General features: G+C 41.8%; 1 protein-coding gene across 1 annotated transcript in view; it reads right to left on the reverse strand.

Moving 5' to 3' along the window:
- Positions 1-2,480: 2,480 nt before the first annotated feature.
- The window catches only part of P4HA3 (prolyl 4-hydroxylase, alpha polypeptide III), a 56,338-nt gene continuing 38,151 nt past the window's right edge, over positions 2,481-20,667 (reverse strand). The window contains exons 6-13 of the mRNA XM_006885576.1: positions 19,545-19,702; positions 18,966-19,142; positions 15,384-15,448; positions 11,157-11,316; positions 7,106-7,168; positions 5,139-5,207; positions 3,697-3,793; positions 2,481-2,725 (exon numbers count right to left, since the gene is read on the reverse strand). Coding sequence (XP_006885638.1) covers positions 2,655-2,725; positions 3,697-3,793; positions 5,139-5,207; positions 7,106-7,168; positions 11,157-11,316; positions 15,384-15,448; positions 18,966-19,142; positions 19,545-19,702 — 860 coding nt within the window. The 3' untranslated portion in view covers positions 2,481-2,654. The remainder of the gene's footprint in view (positions 2,726-3,696; positions 3,794-5,138; positions 5,208-7,105; positions 7,169-11,156; positions 11,317-15,383; positions 15,449-18,965; positions 19,143-19,544; positions 19,703-20,667) is intronic.

A 20,667-nucleotide genomic window follows, 5' to 3' on the forward strand; every position in this document is an offset into this window, starting at 1 on the left:
CTGGTTTAGCCCTCTGAGCGGCATCCACTTCCGAAATGGCTTGCCTCCGGAAACTCTATGTATGAACAATGCTCAGGCTGTTCATTCATAGGGTTGCTATGAGTCGTCTACGACTCAACGGCACCAAACAACAACGACAACAAAGAGAGAGCTACATTGGCCTAGTGTAAAGGAAGTTATGCTACCAAGCCAAAGATGGGTGATTTTCACCTGCGGCCCTTGGCCAGGTTCAAATTGTTTTCCTGTCAAACATTCTTCTAGGTGGTATAGCACTGGTCTGTGCGTTGCTGTACAGAGGTAACTCGTGGTTGCTCTGATGCTGAAGACTGTGACAGTGATGTGCCAATTGTGGTAACAGGTACCCATGGTGGACAGTGTTGGCTGGAGCTTCCCGACTAAAACAAACCTGGAAGAAGGAGCAGCATCCACTTCCGAAATGGCTTGCTTCCGGAAACTCGATGTACAAACAGTGCTCAGGCCATTTGTTCATAGGGTCGCTATGAGTTGTCTACGACTTGATGGCACCAAACAACAACAACAACAGGACAAACCTGTTCATCTTCTCAGCCATCTGTGGTATATTCAATACTCTTCTCCAACACCACAGCCTAAAGGTATCAATTCTTCTAGTCATTGTCCAGCTCTCTGATGCATAGCAAGTGGTTGCAAAGACCATGACCTGTATCAAGTGCACCTTAGTCTCCAAAGTGGCATCATTGCTCTAAAGTATTTGGAGAGCAGCAGACTTTCCCATCGCAAATACATCTTTTAATTTCCTGGCTGCTGGTACCAAGAGTGTTGATTGTGGATCCAAGCAAACTAAAGCTGTTAATAATCTCAACCTTTTCACCATCTATCTTGATGCTGCCAATTGGCCCAGTGGTGAGAATCTTTGTCTTCTTGACATTGGGCCTCAATCCATATTGGAGGCTGCAGTTTTTGACCCTCTGCAGCAAGCGCTTCATGTCCTCCTCAGTTTCAGCAAGCAGGGTTGTTGTCATCTGCATAAAGCAGATTGTTGATGAATCTTCTTCCAATCCTGATGCCATATTTCTCCTCATACAGCCCAGCTTTCCAGATAACCTCTTCTGCTTATAGATTGAAAAGGTATGGAGATAGGATACATCCCTGGTGTACACCCTTTCCAGTTTTCAACCATGCAGTGTTTCCTTGCTCTGTTCTGACTACTGCCTCCTGGTCGAACTACAGGTGTCACATTAGCATGATAATTTTCTAACTAACTCATATTTTCATATGAGTAATCAATCTTATAAGTACTCAAAAATTGGACAATGAATAAGGAAAAGTAAAAAACTGATGCCTTTGGAACATGATCTTGGTGAAGAATACTACATGTGCCAGGGACCACCAGAAGAACAAACCTGTCTGTCCCTGAAGAAGTATAGCCAGAATGTTCTTAAAAGCAAAGATGGCAAGACTTTGCCTCATGTACTCTGGACACGTTATGAGACAAAACCAATCCCCAGAGGTCAGCATGTAAAGTGGAATTGCAAAAAGATTGAAGACCTTCAGTGAGATGAAATGGCAACATGGATGCAACACTGAGTGGACTCAAACATGATAATGATCTGACTGGACAGAACCTAGTAACAACAATACTGGAGTAGAATGGGTCCTAATCCAAAATTAGAACATCTCGTTGCCATCAAGTGGGAACTGACTCATAGCTGGCCCTCCAGTCAGTTTTCAGAGCTATGAACCACACCAGAGAAAACTGCCCATCTCTCTCCCTCAGAGCAGCTGGTGGATTCGAACCATATGACTTTGGGTTGACAGTACAACTCTTTAACCACTTAGACCACCAGAGTTCCCTATCTGAAACTGAGCGGTTAACTCTGAAAGAAGATACAAGAGGAAAGAACATGATATGAGAACAGAGTTATGCTGTAGCTGCAAGTGACACTGAGACAAGAATGCAGGGATGAGAAGATCTCAGAAGATGTAAAGGAAGAGCAAATGCAAAGGCCTAAAAAATGGAAATGAAGGCGGGGCACTCCTCCTACTTTAAAGAAGTAGAAAGTATTAATGTCCCTGGAATGTCATGACAAGTGGATCTGAGAGTAAGTTGTGTGGAGATAATATCAATAAAATTGTATACTCTTTTTTCACTAATTTAAGAATATTCTTAGCTATAAAAAAGAATTTGTAAACATTTTTTAATTATTGCATTTTAAAAATCGCATACACTTTCTGCTGCTAGGCCTTCAACAGAAGTCTGAGGAGAAAGACTTAGAGCCATGGAAATGAGGCTAACCCCTCCTGTAGATGCCCTCGTTGCCACTTCTCCACTCTTGTGGTCCACTTTCACAGAGGCAGAAGCCCCATAGACAAAATCCTAGAGACTATCAATCTGTCCTGTTCTCAGTAGACAGGATCTGAGCTCCAGGAACTTCTCTCAGGCCTCCATAGCTCTCCTTTGTACTGTCCTATCTACTCTGATTCTAATGATAAGGAGAAATAAATGTTTCTCTGCTGTCACCTAGTAAAGACTACTTTGTCTCCCATTTTCAAGGAACAGCCCATGCTGACAAGAGCCCTCTTCTAGAAGACTGCGCTCCTTTGTCGTCCTCTCTGCTAGCTTTTGGCATATCTGGAAAGCAATAGGACTTCACCAGCTTCTCTCTGTCATCATTTCAATCTTCAGGGCTTGAACTGCAGGGTCTGCGGAATTCCTGTCCATACTCGTGTATCCACTTATTGGCCACTGGGAAAGAATGGGAGCAAAGAAGAGAGACAGCTCATTAGAGCAGACAGTGGGAGACCCAAACTACAAGCCAGCACTCACTCTGTGGCTCATTGAAGTATCTCCTTAAATCCTGTACCCTAGACACCTCATTTGTCTAGCCCTAATCCCACCCCTGCTAAGATGGTGCTGTAGGAGATAACTAGCAAAGAGCACACTGTCTCCTGAAAGAAGTTCCTGGCAGGTCCTGCTTCTTATAGGCTCATTTCGAAACCTGAGACAACTAGGGTCCTATATCTTTCATTTATGCAGCTTCTACAAGCCCACCACCTCCAGGTGAAAGGAAGAAAATGTGATGTCTTCACCCTTAGCAATGTCCATCTCAAAGTGACAGCTTATCTTTTTTCTTCAGAGCTAAGTGTTCTTAGACATACGTAATTTAAACACTTCAGCTGATTATTTAAGAAGCCCTGGTGGCACAGCAGTTAAAGCACTCAGGTGCTAACTGAAAAGTCAGCACTTACACTCAACAGTCAATCCAAGGGAGGAAGTTGAATTTCATACAGATTTCCAGCCTTGGAAACCCTGTAAGACAGCTCCACTCTGTCCTGTCGGGTCACTGTGAGTTGGAATCCATTTGATGGTTGTAGGGAGGCTATTTATCTTCTAGGTTTTACCATTTCTTCATCACTCATTCACTCTTTGCTGTCAAGTTGGAACTGACTCGTATCTGACCTCCCAGCAAGTTACTAAGGCTATAGATTAGCTGGGAAGCATTTGCCCATTTTTCTCAACCTTATTGACTATTATGTGACAGGACCCCTACCTCTCTGGGGCTCCGAATCTGTTCTGGGAAAACGACTCAGAGTCTATAATCATTTCACTATAACATGGCATTGAAATGTCACTGTATGGTATTTTCTAACCATCTCTATTTTCACTTTATGCTGTACCCTTCCCCTCAGTCTCACCCCTAGAAAGGGAAGCCTTACCCCACTTATCTCCCACCAGGACAGGACAGCCAGCATGAAGGGTGTCACCATCCCCTTCACCACTCCTGTGCAGGTTCCACCAAAACAGCGCTGCATTCTGAAACAAGAGGGTCCAGCCTGGGGAGGGTCAGCCCAGAATCCCAGTCCTTATGAAGAAAATGACTAAGGACAAATGCAAGTGTTTCATTAAATGAGGAAACTCCATGCACTTTGGGAACAAGGCATGAATGAAATGGAACCAAATGGCCCAAGGGGCCACTTACTCACTCGTCAGTAAGTAATTTACTTCAAGTCTACTCTTAACACATGCCCTTTGGGTGTAGAGGCAAATCACATCCAGTCTTCACAGATCTTACAGTTTAGTAAGAGAGGCTAACAAAAACAGACCACCTCAGTATGCTGTGGCAAGTGCTAAGAGAAAGGTCAAAGAACTGAGAATCTAATTCCCAAGTTTACTGTTGTCGTGTACCATCGAGTCAGAACCAACCCATAACGGACCCTCCGGCGGGCAGTTAATCACATGGGAGGAGATTGCCCATCTCAATTACCAGATTGGTAATTCCCAATTTTACCCTCCTTTATATACTTACTAATAGTATCAGCCTCTTTACCTATTCATCTAAGAGGGCAGTATACTCATCCCCATTTTACTAGCAAAGGAGTTAGGCAAAGTCAGAATGCAAATCCAGAACGCAAATTCTATGCAGTTTTCCTCCTATATGCTGCTGTTTCCTTACTTTAATCATGGCCTTTAGAAGTAGAAAAAAAAACATTATAAAGGAGGAGCTTTCCAGGAGGCAGTGGAAGCCTCAGCAATCTCAAGCCTCAAGGAGACCTCACAGCCCTCGGAATTTCTATCTTAACATTTATGTAGAGAATCTTAGAACGTACCAAGCACTGTGCTGAACACTTTACAGGCATTAGTACCGCATTTCTTTTTCTTCATATTTTATCTGAATTGGTGACGGACTGTTGGGGAGCTTAATTAATCTGGGATGGATATTTATTCATCAAACATCTTGCCCCTCTTTTTACCTTTTTTATAGTTCTTATTGAATTACGTTGTCATTGCCTCTTAATTCCTCTGTGCGAACCTGGAGGACAAGGACTGTGATTTTTTTTTCCTCTGTACCTTCAGTGCCTCCTGCCCTGAATGTTTGTGGAATGAAAGACTGAAGGGACTAGTTGTGGTGAAGGATACAAAGATGAATGACACAGAGTTCTTAAACTTTGAGGGAAGACAGACATGCAATCATCCACTTACAATGTAAGTGGAGATCAAATAAAGAGGCTGTGGTGGTAAAGAAGGAGGGACTGGTTAGGGTTCTAGGAATCAGAGAAGACCTCTTTTTATACTCCCCAGAATCAGTCTGCATGCACAAGAGAACACGAAGGCTGAGGCGTGGAGAGCTGTGCTCTTAGAACCTCGAGCGGCCACTCACCTTAACCACAGGCATGCTAAAGTTGGCATAGATGAAAGCTGTGGCTCCTCCGGCCTCCACTGCACTCAGCTACAATGTCAGAGGAAGAAACCAGAGTTGGAACAACTGCTGCCTGGCCTACTTTGTCATGCGCTCATTAACATGATATCCTGATGTCAGCTCTGCTTGGATTCCTCCCTATGCTCCCTGATTCCAAGCTGGGAATAAGGAAGTCTGCTCAACAGCATTAGTGTTTGCTTCCAGGGTCACGAGAGGACCAGATTTAGATATTCCTTCTCTCTCTCTCTCTCAATCCTCACAGCTAACATCAATATTGAGGGCTCCATTAGCTCAGTAGATTAAAAAAGTTTTGACTAAGCTCCAAGAATTACTTTTGTCATCACGCTCCAAAACAGACACACACACTTACACTGTTGTTTTCTTAACATTGTAACTGGGCTTTTGTAACTAGCAAACAGCTGGAGGAAAAAAAGAACAGAGGTATGGGGGGGGGGGGACTGTATACCAATGAAGGAGTTTTGCTTTTCAGGAAGAAGAGCAAACTGGGGGGGGGGGGGGGGGAGAAAAGTGCAACAATGAATGAATGGAAATCCAAAATCTTTGTAAATGTTCATTGAAATCAATAATGGGGAAAAAAAAACCCCACAAACAAACAGAGGTATGTTGGGCCTCTGGATGTCCTAGTGTTTGGTTGACTCCTATATTCCTTACTGTCAGTGACCCTCCAGGCAGCTTGAATGACCAACTGCAGGTGCAGTGGTAGCTGCTACTTTAAGATGTGCCTCCTGCCCAGAGAGCTGACTTCAATTCTGTGTCTCATCAGATGCTCAGAAAGGCCACTGAGAGGCCTAAATACCAGTGTGAGTGGCAGCTTTCCAGTCCTGCAGGAAATATAAAGCTGGGCCACATAAGGAAACACGCTGGCGTTGTCAGCATTAAAGACCAGGGAACACTGACCTGTTTGCCCTTTCTGGCTGTGCTCTGAGGAGAGAAGAAGAGAAACTGCTGGGCAAAAGGGGCAGTTCTGATAGAACTTCATATTTGGTTATTACTTAGAGCCCTTCTAACAGGTTTCAATTTCAGTTAATAGTGACAAATCTCTTCTAATTTAAATGTTAGAAAACAGAAATTTTCATTTCTCCATAAAGAAAGTAAACTCACAGGGTCTGAAGGGAAATGGATATGTTATATAATAAATTGAACCAAATCCTGTAGGATCAGATCTGGAATTAGGAGACGAGAGCAATTTCTTTACATTGGAGTATAATGCCAATATTTAGGAGCCCTGGGGGCAAATAAAGCAGCTTATGTGTTGGGCTTCTAACTGACAGCTCAGCAGTCTGAATCTTTCTGCAGCAGTAAAAGGAGGCTGTCTGTTCTGGTAAGATTTATAGTCCAACTCAAAGGCAGTGGACATGTGGGAGATAATAGATTTTACCAGAGTTTATGGAGAGATAAGGAATCTTCATTGTACATCATAGTGAAACACTTATGAAATTTGTAGGTATCTCTGTTCTTCTCTCAAAGCTCCCCTTCTGATCATAGTTACTTCAGCTCTCCTCTTTCATCTTGTAGCTCTATAGGCTCATATGTAGGTCCATACTTTTCAATGTCAACTGAGATGTCAAAGACAGACTCTTGCTTCCTTTTCATGTCCTTTGACATTCAACATAATGTCACCTATGGTATCTAATCCTCTACTACAAGAAAGGTTATAATTAGATCTAGGCACTATAAGCTTTTCAAGGGCAAGAACTCTATCTTGAATTTCTAGTTTCTGTAATGTCTAAATAAAAATACCATCTGAGAGTCACACAATTCTGGCTGATTTTTGTGCTCACTGTCTAGTGTTTGCTGTATCATATAAAATCAATCCTTGAAATTGCTTTGAGTTCTGTAAGATAAAGTGGAGATTGAAATAGTCATTAAGTAAGAAAGCTCTGGCCACTCCAGAGCCTCAGACTCACATAGATCATAAATGTTGCAACTCGGTTTCCAGACTTCATTCTGTACAGAGGACTGCTTGGTGACTGAGGTAAAAACAAATCATAGCATTATGTTATGCAAAAGACATTAGAGCAACAACAATGACTTCACCACAGCAGAGAGAAGTAAAAAGGAGGTGTTAAAGAAGGACTTAGAGCCCTAGGCTACACCTGGGGAGGATGTGCCCATCTTTACTGTTGTTATTGTTGTTATGTGCCTGGTCAACTGCAGCTCACAGTAACTATGAGCAATAACTATCGTTGTCCTATCCTGAGCCAACCTCACAATTGCCGACACATCTGACTTCATTCCCACAGTCACTGTGCCAGTCCATCTCATCCAGGATCTTCCTCTCCTGTGCCGACCCTCTATCCTTCCAAGCATGATGTCCTTTTCCAAGGACTGGTCCCTCCTGGCAACATGTCCATAATAAGTGGGATGGAGCTTCAAAATCCTTGCATCCAAGGAGCAAGCTTGTTTCACCCTCTCCAGACTTGTTTGTTCTCTTGTCGGTTCATGGTATGTTCAATACTCTTCTCCAGCACCACAACTCTTTTTCTGTCATCCTTAGTCACTGTTCAGCTCTCAAATGGACAGCAAGCAATTAAGAAGACCATGCCCTGGATCAGATACGTCATAGTCTCTAGACTCACAGTACTGCTCTTTAGCACTCTGAATAGGTCCTGGACAGTAAATTTTCCCAATGCAATTTGTCTTTTGATTTCCTGACTGATGGTACCAAGGTTGGTGATTGTGAATCTGAGCAAGATGAAATGATTAACAGCCTCAATCTTTTCTCCATTTATCAGGATGCTGCCTACTGGCCTGGTGATGAGGATCTTTACTTTCTTGAAGTTGAGATGCAATCTTATTAAAGGTTGCTTTCCTTGATTTTCTGCAGCAAAAGCTTCAAGTCCTACTCCATTTCAGTGAGCAAGGCTGTGTCATTTGCATAATGCAGGTTGTTGATGAGTCTTTCTCCAATGCTGATGCCACGTTTTTCTTCATAAAGGCTAGCTTCCTGAATGATCTATTCAGTACATAGATTGAAAAAGTATAGAACAACAGATACCTCCTGTGGCATTCCTTTCTTGACTTTGAACCCTGCAGTGTTCCCTTGTTCTGCTCAGACAACAGCTTCCTGGGCTGAGTATAGGTTTTGCATGAGCACAATCAAGTGCTGGGGGATTCCCATTCTTCCCAATGTTAGCCACAATTTGTTGTGATCCACACAGGCAAATAGCTTTGCATAGTCAATAAAACACAAATAGACATCATTCTTGTTCCCTCTTCTTTTAGCCAAGATCCATCTGACATCAGTAATGATATCCCTAGTGCCACAGCCTCTTCTAGTTTGTATTTCTAGAAGCTCTGTCTGTATTATTCTAGTTGTTTTGGGATGATATTCAGTAAGGTTTTACTTGCATGTGATATTAGTGATCTTTTTATTTTTTAAAAAACATTTTAGTAAATAAAAATGTCTTTTCTCACAGTTTAAGAATCCATAAGTCCAAATTTTAGGAGCTGGCTCTAGGAGAAGGCTTCGCTCTGTGTCTCCTGGTTCTAGAAGTGTCCCATTGTGAGAACCTACATCCAAAGGACATGTTCCTCTCCTGGTTCTTCTTTCTTGGTGGTGATAGTAGTGATCTTGTCCAATAATTTCCACATTCTGTTGGATCACCTTCTGGGAAATGGGAATAAATATGAATTTCTTCTATATTCAGTCAATTGGCCAAGTAGTTTTCTCCTCTAGATTTCTTGGCACAACCAGGGCTCCATTTGTTTGTTAAAATTTGTCAAATAAAAAGAAAATAATAAAAAATTTGTCAAATAAATACTATTTATCAATCAATTACTGAAACCTTATTTTTTGCCAATTCCTTCAGTGTAGAATGAATTTCCTCCTTTATTGGTTCTTGATCATAGTTACAAAATATTTTTTTGGACTAACTTATTGTTAGATGTACAATGTAAATGGAATATAATAATCCAACAAAATTAGTTGTTATTAGTGAAAGTACTTGCTATATGAGGGTTTATTGTTTCTTTGGGTTCTCAGCAAATTAAGTCAATATGTAAAGTATTATGTTGTTGTTGTTATGTGTCGTCGAGTCGCTTGCGACTCATAGCGACCCTATGTACAACAGCCCTAAACTCCGCTCTGTCCTGTGCCAATCGCACTGTCTCCGACACTCCCATCCCAATCATCCCAGTCACTGAATCAACCCACCTCATAGAGGGCCTTCCTCTCCTGCGCTGTCCCTCCACCCTCCTAAGCATGATGTCCCTCTCTAAGGACCGGTCTCTCCGCACACCATGTCCAAAGTATGTTAGACGGAGCCTCAGAACCTTGCCTCCAAGGAACCACCCGGTTTAACCCTTTCCAGGACAAATCTGTTTGTTTTCCTAGCAGCCCATGGTATTCTCAATACTCTTCTCCAGCACCACAGCTCAAAGGCATCAATTCTCCTTCTATCCTCCTTGGTCATTGTCCAACTCTCTGATGCATAACAAGTGATTGCGAAGACCGTGGCCTGTATCAGACACACCTTAGTCTCCAGAGAGACACCATTGCTCTTCAGTACTTTGGAGAGGTCCCAAACAGCAGACTTTCCCATGGCAATGCGCCTTTTAATTTCCTGGCTGCTGGTGCCAAGACTGTTGACTATGGAGCCAAGCAAACTAAAGCTGTGAACAATCTCAATCTCTTCACCATTCATCCTGATGCTGCCAATTGGTCCAGTGGTGAGAATCTTTGTCTTCTTGACATTGAGCCTCAATCCATATTGTAGGCTGCAGTCCTTGACACTCTGCAGCAGGCGCTTCAGGTCCTCTTCAGTTTCAGCAAGCAGGGTTGTGTCATCCGCATAACGCAGATTGTTGATAAATCGTCCACCAATCTTGACCCCACATTTCTCTTCATAGAGCCCAGCCTCCCGGATAATCTGTTCTGCATATAGGTTGAAAAGGTATGGAGATAGGATGCATCCCTGGCGTATACGCCCTTCCCAATTTTGAACCATGCAGTGTTCGCTTGCTCTGTTCTGACGACTGCCTCCTGGTCCAAGTATAAGTTTTGCATTAGAACGATCAAGTGTTCTGGGATTCCCATTCTTCTCAGAGTCAGCCATAGTTTGTTATGATCTACACAGTCAAATGTCTTTGCATAGTCAATGAAACACAGATAGACATTCCTCTGGTATTCCCTGCTTTCAGCCAAGATCCATCTAACATCAGCTACAATATCTCTAGTACCACGACCCCTTCTAAACCCAGCCTGGACTTCTGGCAGTTCTCTGTTGATGTGCTGTTCCAGTCGTTTTTGGATACTCTTCAGTGAAATCTTGCTTGCATGTGAAATCAATGATATTGTTCTGTAGTTTCCACATTCTGTTAGGTCAACTTTCTTTGCGATAGGAACAAATATCGATCTCTTCCAGACAGTTGGCCAAGTGATTGTTCTCCAGATTTCTTGACACAACTTGGTGAGCACGTCCATGGCAGCATCTGTTAACTGAAATATGTCAATTGGTATACCATCTATTCCTGGAGCCTTATTTTTTGCCATTTCCTTCAAAGCAGCCTGAACTACTTCTTTCATCACCATAGGCTCTTGCTTATATGTTGTTTCATGAAATTCTTCTGTGTCTTCCAATTCCTTTCGATACAGTGACTCAGTATATTCTTTCAACAATATAATTGACTATAAATGCGTAGATTTCTTTCTGGATTCTATTTTCTTCCATTAATCTACATATATTAATATCTCTGTATCAGTTCTTATATAAATACTATACAACCTTAATTACAAGAATTCTAATGGCAAATTTGAGGTGGATAGGTGGATAGCAACAGGTAAGAAAATTAATGAGTTAGCAGTAATCAGCTAGAAACTAAGATTCTCCTATCTTCCTAAAACAAGAATATTTTCCCTAAGATTTTACTTACTTTTCCCTGTGTGACTAAGCAAACTCTGCTTCAGAGAAATAGTTCCCCACTATCCCAGGATATTGGTCATCGACCTGATATTACCGTAGCATGATCAAAGTGGGGCTCATAGTGTCCTCCGATTCCATAGTTCACCACCTGGAGGTATTCTGCATACGGGGGCTGGACATCAAGGCCTGTGAGGGCAGCAATGCGGTGGTCAAGGGTCACCAGCATTGGGTCAACGGTGTCCTTCAGCCAGGCACTAAAATACACCAAAGATCAAAGCATCATTAACTTGTGTTCAAGGCCCACTCATTGATGCCTGAAATGATAAAATGATGCTTATGATTAAATGATTAAAGGATACAAACTGAAGAAAGAAGAAAGGGATAGGAGAAAGGGAAGAAAAAATCCCCCACAAAGGAAAGGATGAACATTAGTTCATAAGAACTACATAAGTACAAATGGTACATGTTTTTAGATTTACAGAGATATTCAAGATGAAAATGTTACCTTCAAACACCCCATGGATTAAATGAGAGAAGAAAAAAATAACTCACTATAAATCAAGTTATAATGAAAAAGTGCAATATAGACTATTGAACAGAGAGAAAGCACAGGAAAAAGAGCAGTTTGTTTGGGTTGGACACTAAGTTAAGATGGTGACATTTAAGCCAAATTTTGGAGAGTTAGTAAAATTTTGCTGGATAGAAAAATGTAGGGATATTCCTGACTAAAGAAACAGCTTATGAACAGGTGTGAAAGTTTGATAATACATAGTGTATACAAGAAATACTGTAGTATATATAGCTAAAGCATTTAGTTTATGAAAAACATAATGGTAGATAAAACTTTTAAAAAGCAGACTTGGCATGTTACAACAAGCGGAGGACACTATGCTAAGTAATCTGGACTTTACTTTGTGGGTTTTAGATAATGAAGGTTTGTGTACAAGAAAATGATCTATTAGGGATCTCTTATGGATTGAATTGTGTTCCTCCCAAAATAAGTGTTGTAAATCCCAACTCCCATACCTGTAGTTATAATCTCATTTGAGAATAGGTCTTTTTCTATGTTAATAAGCAAATTAGTGTAGGTGTGACTTGAATACATTTCATTTGAAATCAAAAAGAGATTAAACAAACAAATAAGCAGAAAAGGGAAAAGCAAGATGCCAAACTACATGAAGATCATCTCCAAGGAGCACTCAAAAGAGAGAAGGACTATGGAATATTTATACCATGGAAATAAGCAAAAACTAAAAATGAGGTTTTATCCCACTAGAGTCAGTTGGTTAAAAAGTAACCAACATGTCATTGCTCTCCCTACGGATAACATTGTGAAGAATGGGAATTCCAGATACTTAGTTATGCTCATGGGAAACCTATACCTAGAACAAGAATGAAACACTACATGGTTTAAAATCAACACAGGTGTGGGTCAGGACTGTATCCTTTCTCTGTATCTATTCAGTTAGTATGGTGAGCAAACCAGTTGAGAAAGCAGACTTTATGATGAAGAATGTGGCATCAGGATCAGAGGAAAATTCACCAACAACCTGTATTATGCTGATGACAAAACCTTGCTTGATAAAAGTGAAGAGTACTTAAAATACTTGCTGTAGAAGATCCAAGATACTTTTAATAAGGGTTACATCTCAAGAAAACTAAGATCCTCAGTACAAGGCCAATAGGCAACATCATGAGAGATGGAAAAAAGACTGAAGTTGTCATATTACTTGGATCCACAATCAACACCCATGGAAACAACAGTAAGGAAATTAAGACATGTTCCATTTGGAAAATCTGCTGCCTAGAATTTCCTTAAAGTGCTGAAGAGCAATGACATCTGTTTAAAGACCAAGGTGCACCTGGTTCAAACCATGCTTCAATTACTTGCTAGGCATCTGAAAATTGAACAATGAATAAGGATGGCAGAAGAAGAATAAATGCCTTTGAACTGTGGTGTTGGATTAGAGTACTGAATATCTCAGACAACCAAAAGGACAAACAAGTATGTCTTGGAGAAAATGAAACCATAATGCTCCTTGAAGGCAAAGATGGTGAAGCTTCATCTCACACACTTGGATATGTTGTTAAGAGGGGTTAGTCCTTGGAAAAGGGCATCATGCTTGAAAAATAGAGGGTCAGCATAAGAGAGGAAGATGGATTGAACAAGATGGACTGTAACAATGGGCTCAAGTATGTCAGAGATGGAAAGTTCAGATCCATTGTTCATAGGGCTGCTAGGGGTCATAGTTAAGTTGAAGAAACAAAACAACAACAACAACAACAATCCTTCATACCTCACCCCACATTTGGGTTAGTTGGCTCTTCTAATCTTCTGAACTTACACACTTAAGTACTGTAGTTACTTATCTGTTTCCCCGTTCAGACAGAAAGTTCATACACTATATCATTAGACTCTTACTCACGGTCTGGTTTCCAGAAGGCACTAATGATTATTCTTTGACAGACTGGTTTGTTTCAGTGAATGACTGGAATGCATACACTTGCCATCTCTGGGAGAAACACTAGCAGAGATGCTTCCTGGCTGCCCTCCACTGTGACCACCTGCTTGTCGGGAAAGCATGGAACGAAAGAAAGGAAAGCCAATTGGACACTATTATGAATTTAACTGTGTCTCCCCAAAATATGGCTAACCCCTATACATGTGATTATAATCCCCTCTGGGAATGAGATGTGTTTTAAATTTTAAGTCAGTTTCTTTTGTGATGTAAAAGAGATTAAACAAGCAAGTGAGTAAGCAAAGGTGAGAGAAAATAAATGCCTTACCACATGAAGATCACTGTTGTTGTTATGTGCTGTTGAGTCTCCTGCAACTCATAGCAATCCTATGTACAACAGCCCTAAACTCTGCTCTATTCTGTGCCAATCTTATTGTCTCTGACACATCTACTCCCATTACCCCAGTCACTGAACCAATGCTTCTCATCGAGGGTCTTCCTTTCCTGTACTGTCCTTCCACCTTCACAAGCATCACATCCCTCTCCAAGGGCTGGTCCCTCCTTGCAACATGTCCAAAGTATGTCAGATGAAGCTTCAGACTCCTTGCCTCCAAGGACCAGCCTGGTCTCACTCTGTCTAGGACGAACCTGTTTGTTCTCCTAGCAGTCCATGGTATATTGGATACTCTTCTCCAGCACAAATAAAAAAAACAAAAAAATAACAAAAACGAGGACCTTCTTCCAGAGCTAACAGAGAAAGAAAGGCTTCTCCCAGAGCCAGCTCCATGAATCCAGACTTTTAGCCTGTGAGATAATAAGCTTCTGTTTGTAAAAGCCACCCACTTATGATATCTCTATTACAGCACCACAAGATAACTAAGCCAGGCCCTATTCCTGTGAAACTGTGTTGGCTGAACCAAAATTCAAAAGATTGAGGAGTGATGTGATTTGGGAAAGAAGAGATAACTATTCATCTTAAAAGGGAAGAAAATATTCCCTACTTCTAGAAAAGCAAGCTCTCCTAGTGTGGTCCATAGAGAGCTGTGCTGCTAACCCAAAAGTGGCACATCTCTGGCAGGTCAAATCCTCCAGCAGCTCTGAAGAAGAAAAATGGGCGCACTCCTCCCATGCAATTTACAGTCTCCAAAAATGGAGTTTTGTAGGTTTTCTGAGGGTCAGCTATGAGTCAGTTGTGACTTGAAGGCAATGAGAGAATTTAAGAGAAAAGAAAAACAATGTTTGTGAACATAAAAATTTCCCTCTTTGACTCTAGAATGTCATAAAGTTAGAAAAGTAATGAAGGTGATGTTGTAAAATCCTTCCCAAGTTTGGAAAATAACTTTTAATATGAAAGGTCTCTAAATGTACTCGACCAACTAAGTGAAGCCAAATTGTTTTGAATCACTGATTTCATCACTCATCTCACTTCCCGTAGAAATCCAAGGTCCAAGGTCCAAGAAAACCACGTACACTGAGGCCTGGCCTCTCCCAAGGCTGCTGACTTCCGGCTTCTGATGCGGGGTCCTCATCTTACCCTGTCAGTCACCCCATTGTTACGACATAAATAAACAGCTGCAGTACAGGCTGGGCAGAACTGAGGATGGATAAGATTGGGGTACCCCCAGCTAAGTCAGCTCCTGGAGAGACACCATATCCAGAGATTCTATTCATCACCCCTGCTGAATGTTGGAAAGTCATGCTTTGAATATGAGTCAGGAAATGGGAATGGAAACATGAGGTAAAATTACAAAAGTAGACGAGACTGCATTCTCTGGAAAAGCAATCCTCATTTTAACCATATGCTTATTTTGGGAGAGTAGAGTTCTTACAGGGACTTTGTGCCAAAAAAGAAACCTTCCTACCTTTTGCTGATGCGGTAGTCCACTTGTAACTGCTTTTCGCCGGATGCCACGACTGATCTCTGCAGCTGGTGTGAAGGGTATAAGGGGGGAGGTGAACTAAGAGGCTGTCATGCACAAAGAGGTGGTTTTGTCATTTGCACAGATATTCCCCCTACCCCTCCTAGAGCATAAGCCCAAGCATCCTTGTGTCTCCCTAATTAACGCTATTTTACACTTGCTACTAATCTACTGGAGTCCCTGGGTGGTGCAAATAATTAACATGCTAACTGCTAATTGAATGGTCGGAAGCCTGGCCTGATGATGCACTTCTGACAAATCAGCCCTTGAAAACGCTAAGGATCACAGTTCTCTTCTGACGCACCATTTGTTGGAGTCACTTCAGCAGCAAGTGGTATGGGATTTTTTAGACTAAGTTACTGATAGATATGAATCTTGAATATAAAAAAACTATGTGATGACTAAAAATCTGAGTTGATAGTACCTGTTAGCACTGTGTCTGCTAGACAGTAAGCACTTAATAACTTGTTGAACTGAAATAAACGGACATTTGATTGTTGTTTAATAATCTGCATGGCAACAAGGAGTTCTGCAAATACAGGACCATTTCTCTGTTACCTGTGTATCCTCTGTGTCCAGCACAGGACTTGACCTTGGCAAGCATTAATGAGAGCTTGTCGAATAAATGATTGAACACTTCCACAACAGGAAACTACCTGCAGAGGCAGCTTAATCCTTCTAAACAATTCTGGCAAAAGCCCTTTCTTATAAAGAAATTAAAAAAATCCATTTTTCTATAATTGCCTTTATTGTGGTGGGTGGGGGAAGTCTGAGTTTGTTAATACAATTGAATGTCTCTTTTGGTTCAAATGTTTGTATAGCAGTGTGTACGAAGCTGTGCTGCCATCCCTATAGCAACCTCCAGCTGTTCCACAGGAAAAGGCCAGGCAAACTCACGTGCAATTAACTGCCTCTGAAAACCCATTGGAGGGTCAGCTGTGAGTCAGTTCCAACGCAGTGGCCCATAACAACAACATATTGGAGTGTAAATTATTTTTTAAATAAAATGCTTTCTAACTGCAAAGTACTTTCTTAAGGATAGAAAATTATTGATTCGCCTAACAATTTGTCTAGTTCTGCCTCTTTGATTAGAATGTCAGCCTTATGAGGGTAGAGCTTGGCAAGAAGTAGGTGCTTGGAAGAATTCAACACAAACCCCTAAATTCCCATGATAGTGTCACTATCATATGAGCTTCAGGCTTGCTCCTAGGAGAGCCAGAGATTAGACAAAAATCAAGGACCCTAGGGAGAGGTTTCTGGGAGAAGGGAATGTGGCAAGGCCTGTGCACACCAATGGATTACCTGATCATGAGGACTGAATGGACACGTGTTGCCATGCCAACTGAGCTGCACTAAGGAAAAATAGCTGCTGACCAAATAGCACTGCCAGTTCATGGAGAAACTGAAATTATTGCAAACATGTTGCTCCACGTCCCCAGTGAAACTTAATGATCTGAAAACCTCCAGTACAAAAGTCCTAGATTTTATTGGTGGGGGCTGGGGAGGAGCTTTCCAATCAAATGAGTATTGCTACTTTTTAACTGTCCAAGTCTTCTTTTAAATCCACAAATCTGACCATATCATTCTCCTGTTTAATGTTTAATATAGCCCAACAGCTTCTCCATTGCCTACAGGATGAAATCCAAGCTCCCCAGCATGGCATTTACAGTGTTTCCTAAAGGGTTCTCATCATCTAGCTGCATCTCCTCTCCCGTGTCACCCCATCTGCTGTGCACTTCAGTCACCGAGCATCCCTCCTCCTCCTGAGTGCAGTGTATATCAGACACCTGTATGTCTCCTTTTGTGTTCCTGGGATAGCCTTGCCCACCTTCGCCAATTACTCTGATGAATTTCACTGCTACTGTGAAGCTTTCTCTAGTTCTTCCTCTCCTCTGTCTGTTCTTCTTCCCACTGCCTCGTCTTCTGAGGAATGCTTACTTTTTTATGTTATCACACACAGCACAACCCTCGGTGTACACTTCTGTCAAAACACTGTTCATGTTGTTGTGTGCCACTGTGTCAATTTCAATTTATAATGACCCTATAGGACAGAGTGGATCTTCCCTATTGCCTCATGGGGTTCCTAGGGTGTAATATTTTTTCTTCTTCTTCTTCTCTAGGGTCTAATCTTTATGACAGCAAATCACTAAGCCTTTTCTCCCCCAGAGCCACTGATAGGTTGAAACCACCAATCTTACAGTTACTCATCGAGTGCTTTAACCAGTGTGCTCCCAGTGTTCCTTACACTAAGCATAGTTATTGATGTTAGATGTCTCAGCTACTAATCAAAGTTATTAGGTGCCATTGAGTGAGTAATCAAAGTGTTGTGTAAATATTTCTTTTACTCCAGTAGTTCCTAAAAGGAAGAGACTAACACATTCTCGTCTTTGTAAAAAGCCCAGTGCAAGGTCTGGCTCACAGCAGGCTCTCAGTACATGCTGATGAATGACTGGATGGGTACATGGATGAATAGCACATTGTTAAGTACCTCAGGTTTGACCTTACTCTAACAGACTTGGAAAAAGAAATTAGAGGATTAATGTATCATTTTTACAGAGACAACGTGTTTACAGTGGTGTGAGAATCAAGAATCAAGTCGTAGCTGACCTTCTGGTGAGTTTTCAGAGACAGTAAATTGTGTGGGAAGATACTGTCCCATCTTTCTCCTGTGGGGCAGGTAGTGGATTTGAACTGTGTGCCTTCAGGTTGGCAGTGTGATTCCTTACCACACCACCACCAGAGCTCCCTGTTTACAAAGGTAGACAATATTCCTTTTCTAAAAATCTACCACCTTTCCAGTGGAGGATCAGACATCCTCACTGTACTGACAGCTTGTCTTGGTGACTTGGCAATGACTTCTCTCTGGAAGAAAGAAATACGCTGTCTCTGTGGATTTCAGAAGAGGCTACACAATTTCCTTTGACCAAAGAAATGTGAGTCAAAGTATTTGACATTTTCAAACAGATTTAAGAGCCAGCTCATAGTTCGCCTTCTCTGTCATTTTCCTCTTCCAGGAGACTGATATGTCAAGTTAGATATCAGAATTGATGCCAATCCCAGACAGACATTACTGTGAGGAAGAACTCATCTTCACTGTCGCTGTCATGGAGGTTTGGGGGTTGCTTGTTATCAGTTGCTTGTTATGCCTCTGCCTAAGTTAACTGTTACCAGCAGGTTCCAGGGCACAGCAGCAATCAGCATACCTCTAAGGTCCAGCTGTGGCTCTGGCTCCAGCTAAATGTGTGACCCTCACCCCGTCTTTCTCCTCTCAGGGTCCCAATTTCATCTTTAACAAAACTATGACGCAGGACCAGGCCACTTAGCACTCTGTAATTCTGTGTATCAGCACTAAAATGTCATTCTTGCCCATCATGTCACTCCTTTTTTATTCTCCCAACCATACACAGTGTGGCTAGGCTGACTTCCTGGACTAATAATGTGCCTGCGTGTTCTGGCTGCTCTTCTCCCACTTCAGGCAGATGAAAACACAAAGGGACATTCCTAGCCGACTTTGAGAACACTCACCCATGGTTCTGCAAGACCCCTAATTTTCTGAGCCTCCAGGTCACTGACAAAGTCATGGTAGAGGACAACATAGGGCTCCAGGTGGATGACCTCCTTCCGGACAGGCTGGAGCAGCAGGTAGGGACTGGAGTTGGTCTCATAGGAGCAGTAGAGGCTAGGGATCTGGTAGTGAGTGGGCTGGAAAGGAAAGTGCAAACTGAGCATAAAAAGAAGTCTAGGAGCAGAAAGAATTTAGAGGAGCTCTGGTAGCTTAGTGGTAAGGAGTTGTGCAGCCAACCCAAAGGCAAGTGGTTCAAATCCACCAGCTGTTTCTCAGGGGAAAGATGAGTCTTTTCTTCCTATATGATGGGATCTGACCACCTGCTGGAGGGTCGGCTAGGAGTCAGTTCCAACTCAATGGTCCAACAATGACACAAAATATAGACTATCAGCACACAGAATATGGTCCTGATGCTTTCCAAGCAAACATTATCTTTTTTAATACATAAGCTTCCAACACCCCACATACACATTTCCCCAATTATACCTTCTCACTTTTTATCAAGCCTGTTCCTCTTTTCCTTTTCTCAAGGGATTTACCTGGGAACCTAGGGTCTGACACAATCCCTCGTAGGTGTCTCTGGTCTGCAGGTGGGGGACGTTGGGTCTCTGCATGACAGGAATCATCTGACTGGGGCTCTCAGCCAAGAGCTTTTCATATTTCAAGACATTTCTGGCCATTCGCTTATTATCGGGACCTGGAAGAAATCACAGGTGAGGAAAACACACATTAACAAGCAGTGCTTCTAGGCAGCTCCACCAAGGTGTCCTACAGCTTTCCTCTCACACAGGCCTGGCAGCTGGCTGCCCTAAGCAGTTGTCTATGTGTCAATGCATAATCCAAGTATGTACCAGAATTGAAAAAAAAAAAAAAGGTTGAGTTGCTTCTGATAGATCTGAAAGTCCACAGTACTTCTGGAGGAAACTAATCTATACATTCTAAGCTCAACAGTGACTACTCTAGGATAGTGTGATGGTAAATTTTACATACAGGGAATGAGTCCTTACTCATTCAGCCATCATTTAATAAAGCTTCAGTGAGCATGTACTACATGTGTGATATTATGATAGAGGCTAATTTCTAGAGTTTAGAGTCTACTTGGGAAAAGAAACATTAAAAGAAAAATAACTACTACAACGAAACATGGTTAAGTTTTGCAGGAAGTAAATGCTTTATATAAGTAATTGCCATAAAGGAGAAGTCCAGAAACTCAAATCCTATTGCAGAGTCCCAACCAACCTATCTTTCTCTGAAAAACTAGAAGCTAATTTATTCTCAACTCCACTAAGTCCGTTACATTAACCAAGACACAGAGCAGAGCAACACTGGACAAAGTGGTCTAGATTTTTGTTCTAGTCTGGAGTCTTACAGAATCCTAGGAAAGCCTGATAAATCTTACTTGTGCCCACTTTGGCAAAATATCCCACAGGTTGGCAGCTACTCATGGCCTGTTGGCCAAAGTGCACAGCTCCCAGTACATCTCAGAAGGAGGTGCAGAATTGTTTTAATTCTTCCAAAGTATCTTTTTCTGAAAATCTCAATATGCTTCTAACCACTGCCACATCACCACCAGCAATAGCCACCACTGTGGGAAGGCAGAAAAGGAGGGGGCATAAATAACAATCCTTTCTCTTTTTTTTTTAATTTAGGTTGTTTATTTTT

This window comes from Elephantulus edwardii, unplaced genomic scaffold (genome assembly GCF_000299155.1).
Source record: "Elephantulus edwardii isolate Elephantulus edwardi_28Jun2011 unplaced genomic scaffold, EleEdw1.0 scaffold00044, whole genome shotgun sequence".
In the NCBI taxonomy this organism is placed as follows: domain Eukaryota; kingdom Metazoa; phylum Chordata; class Mammalia; order Macroscelidea; family Macroscelididae; genus Elephantulus; species Elephantulus edwardii.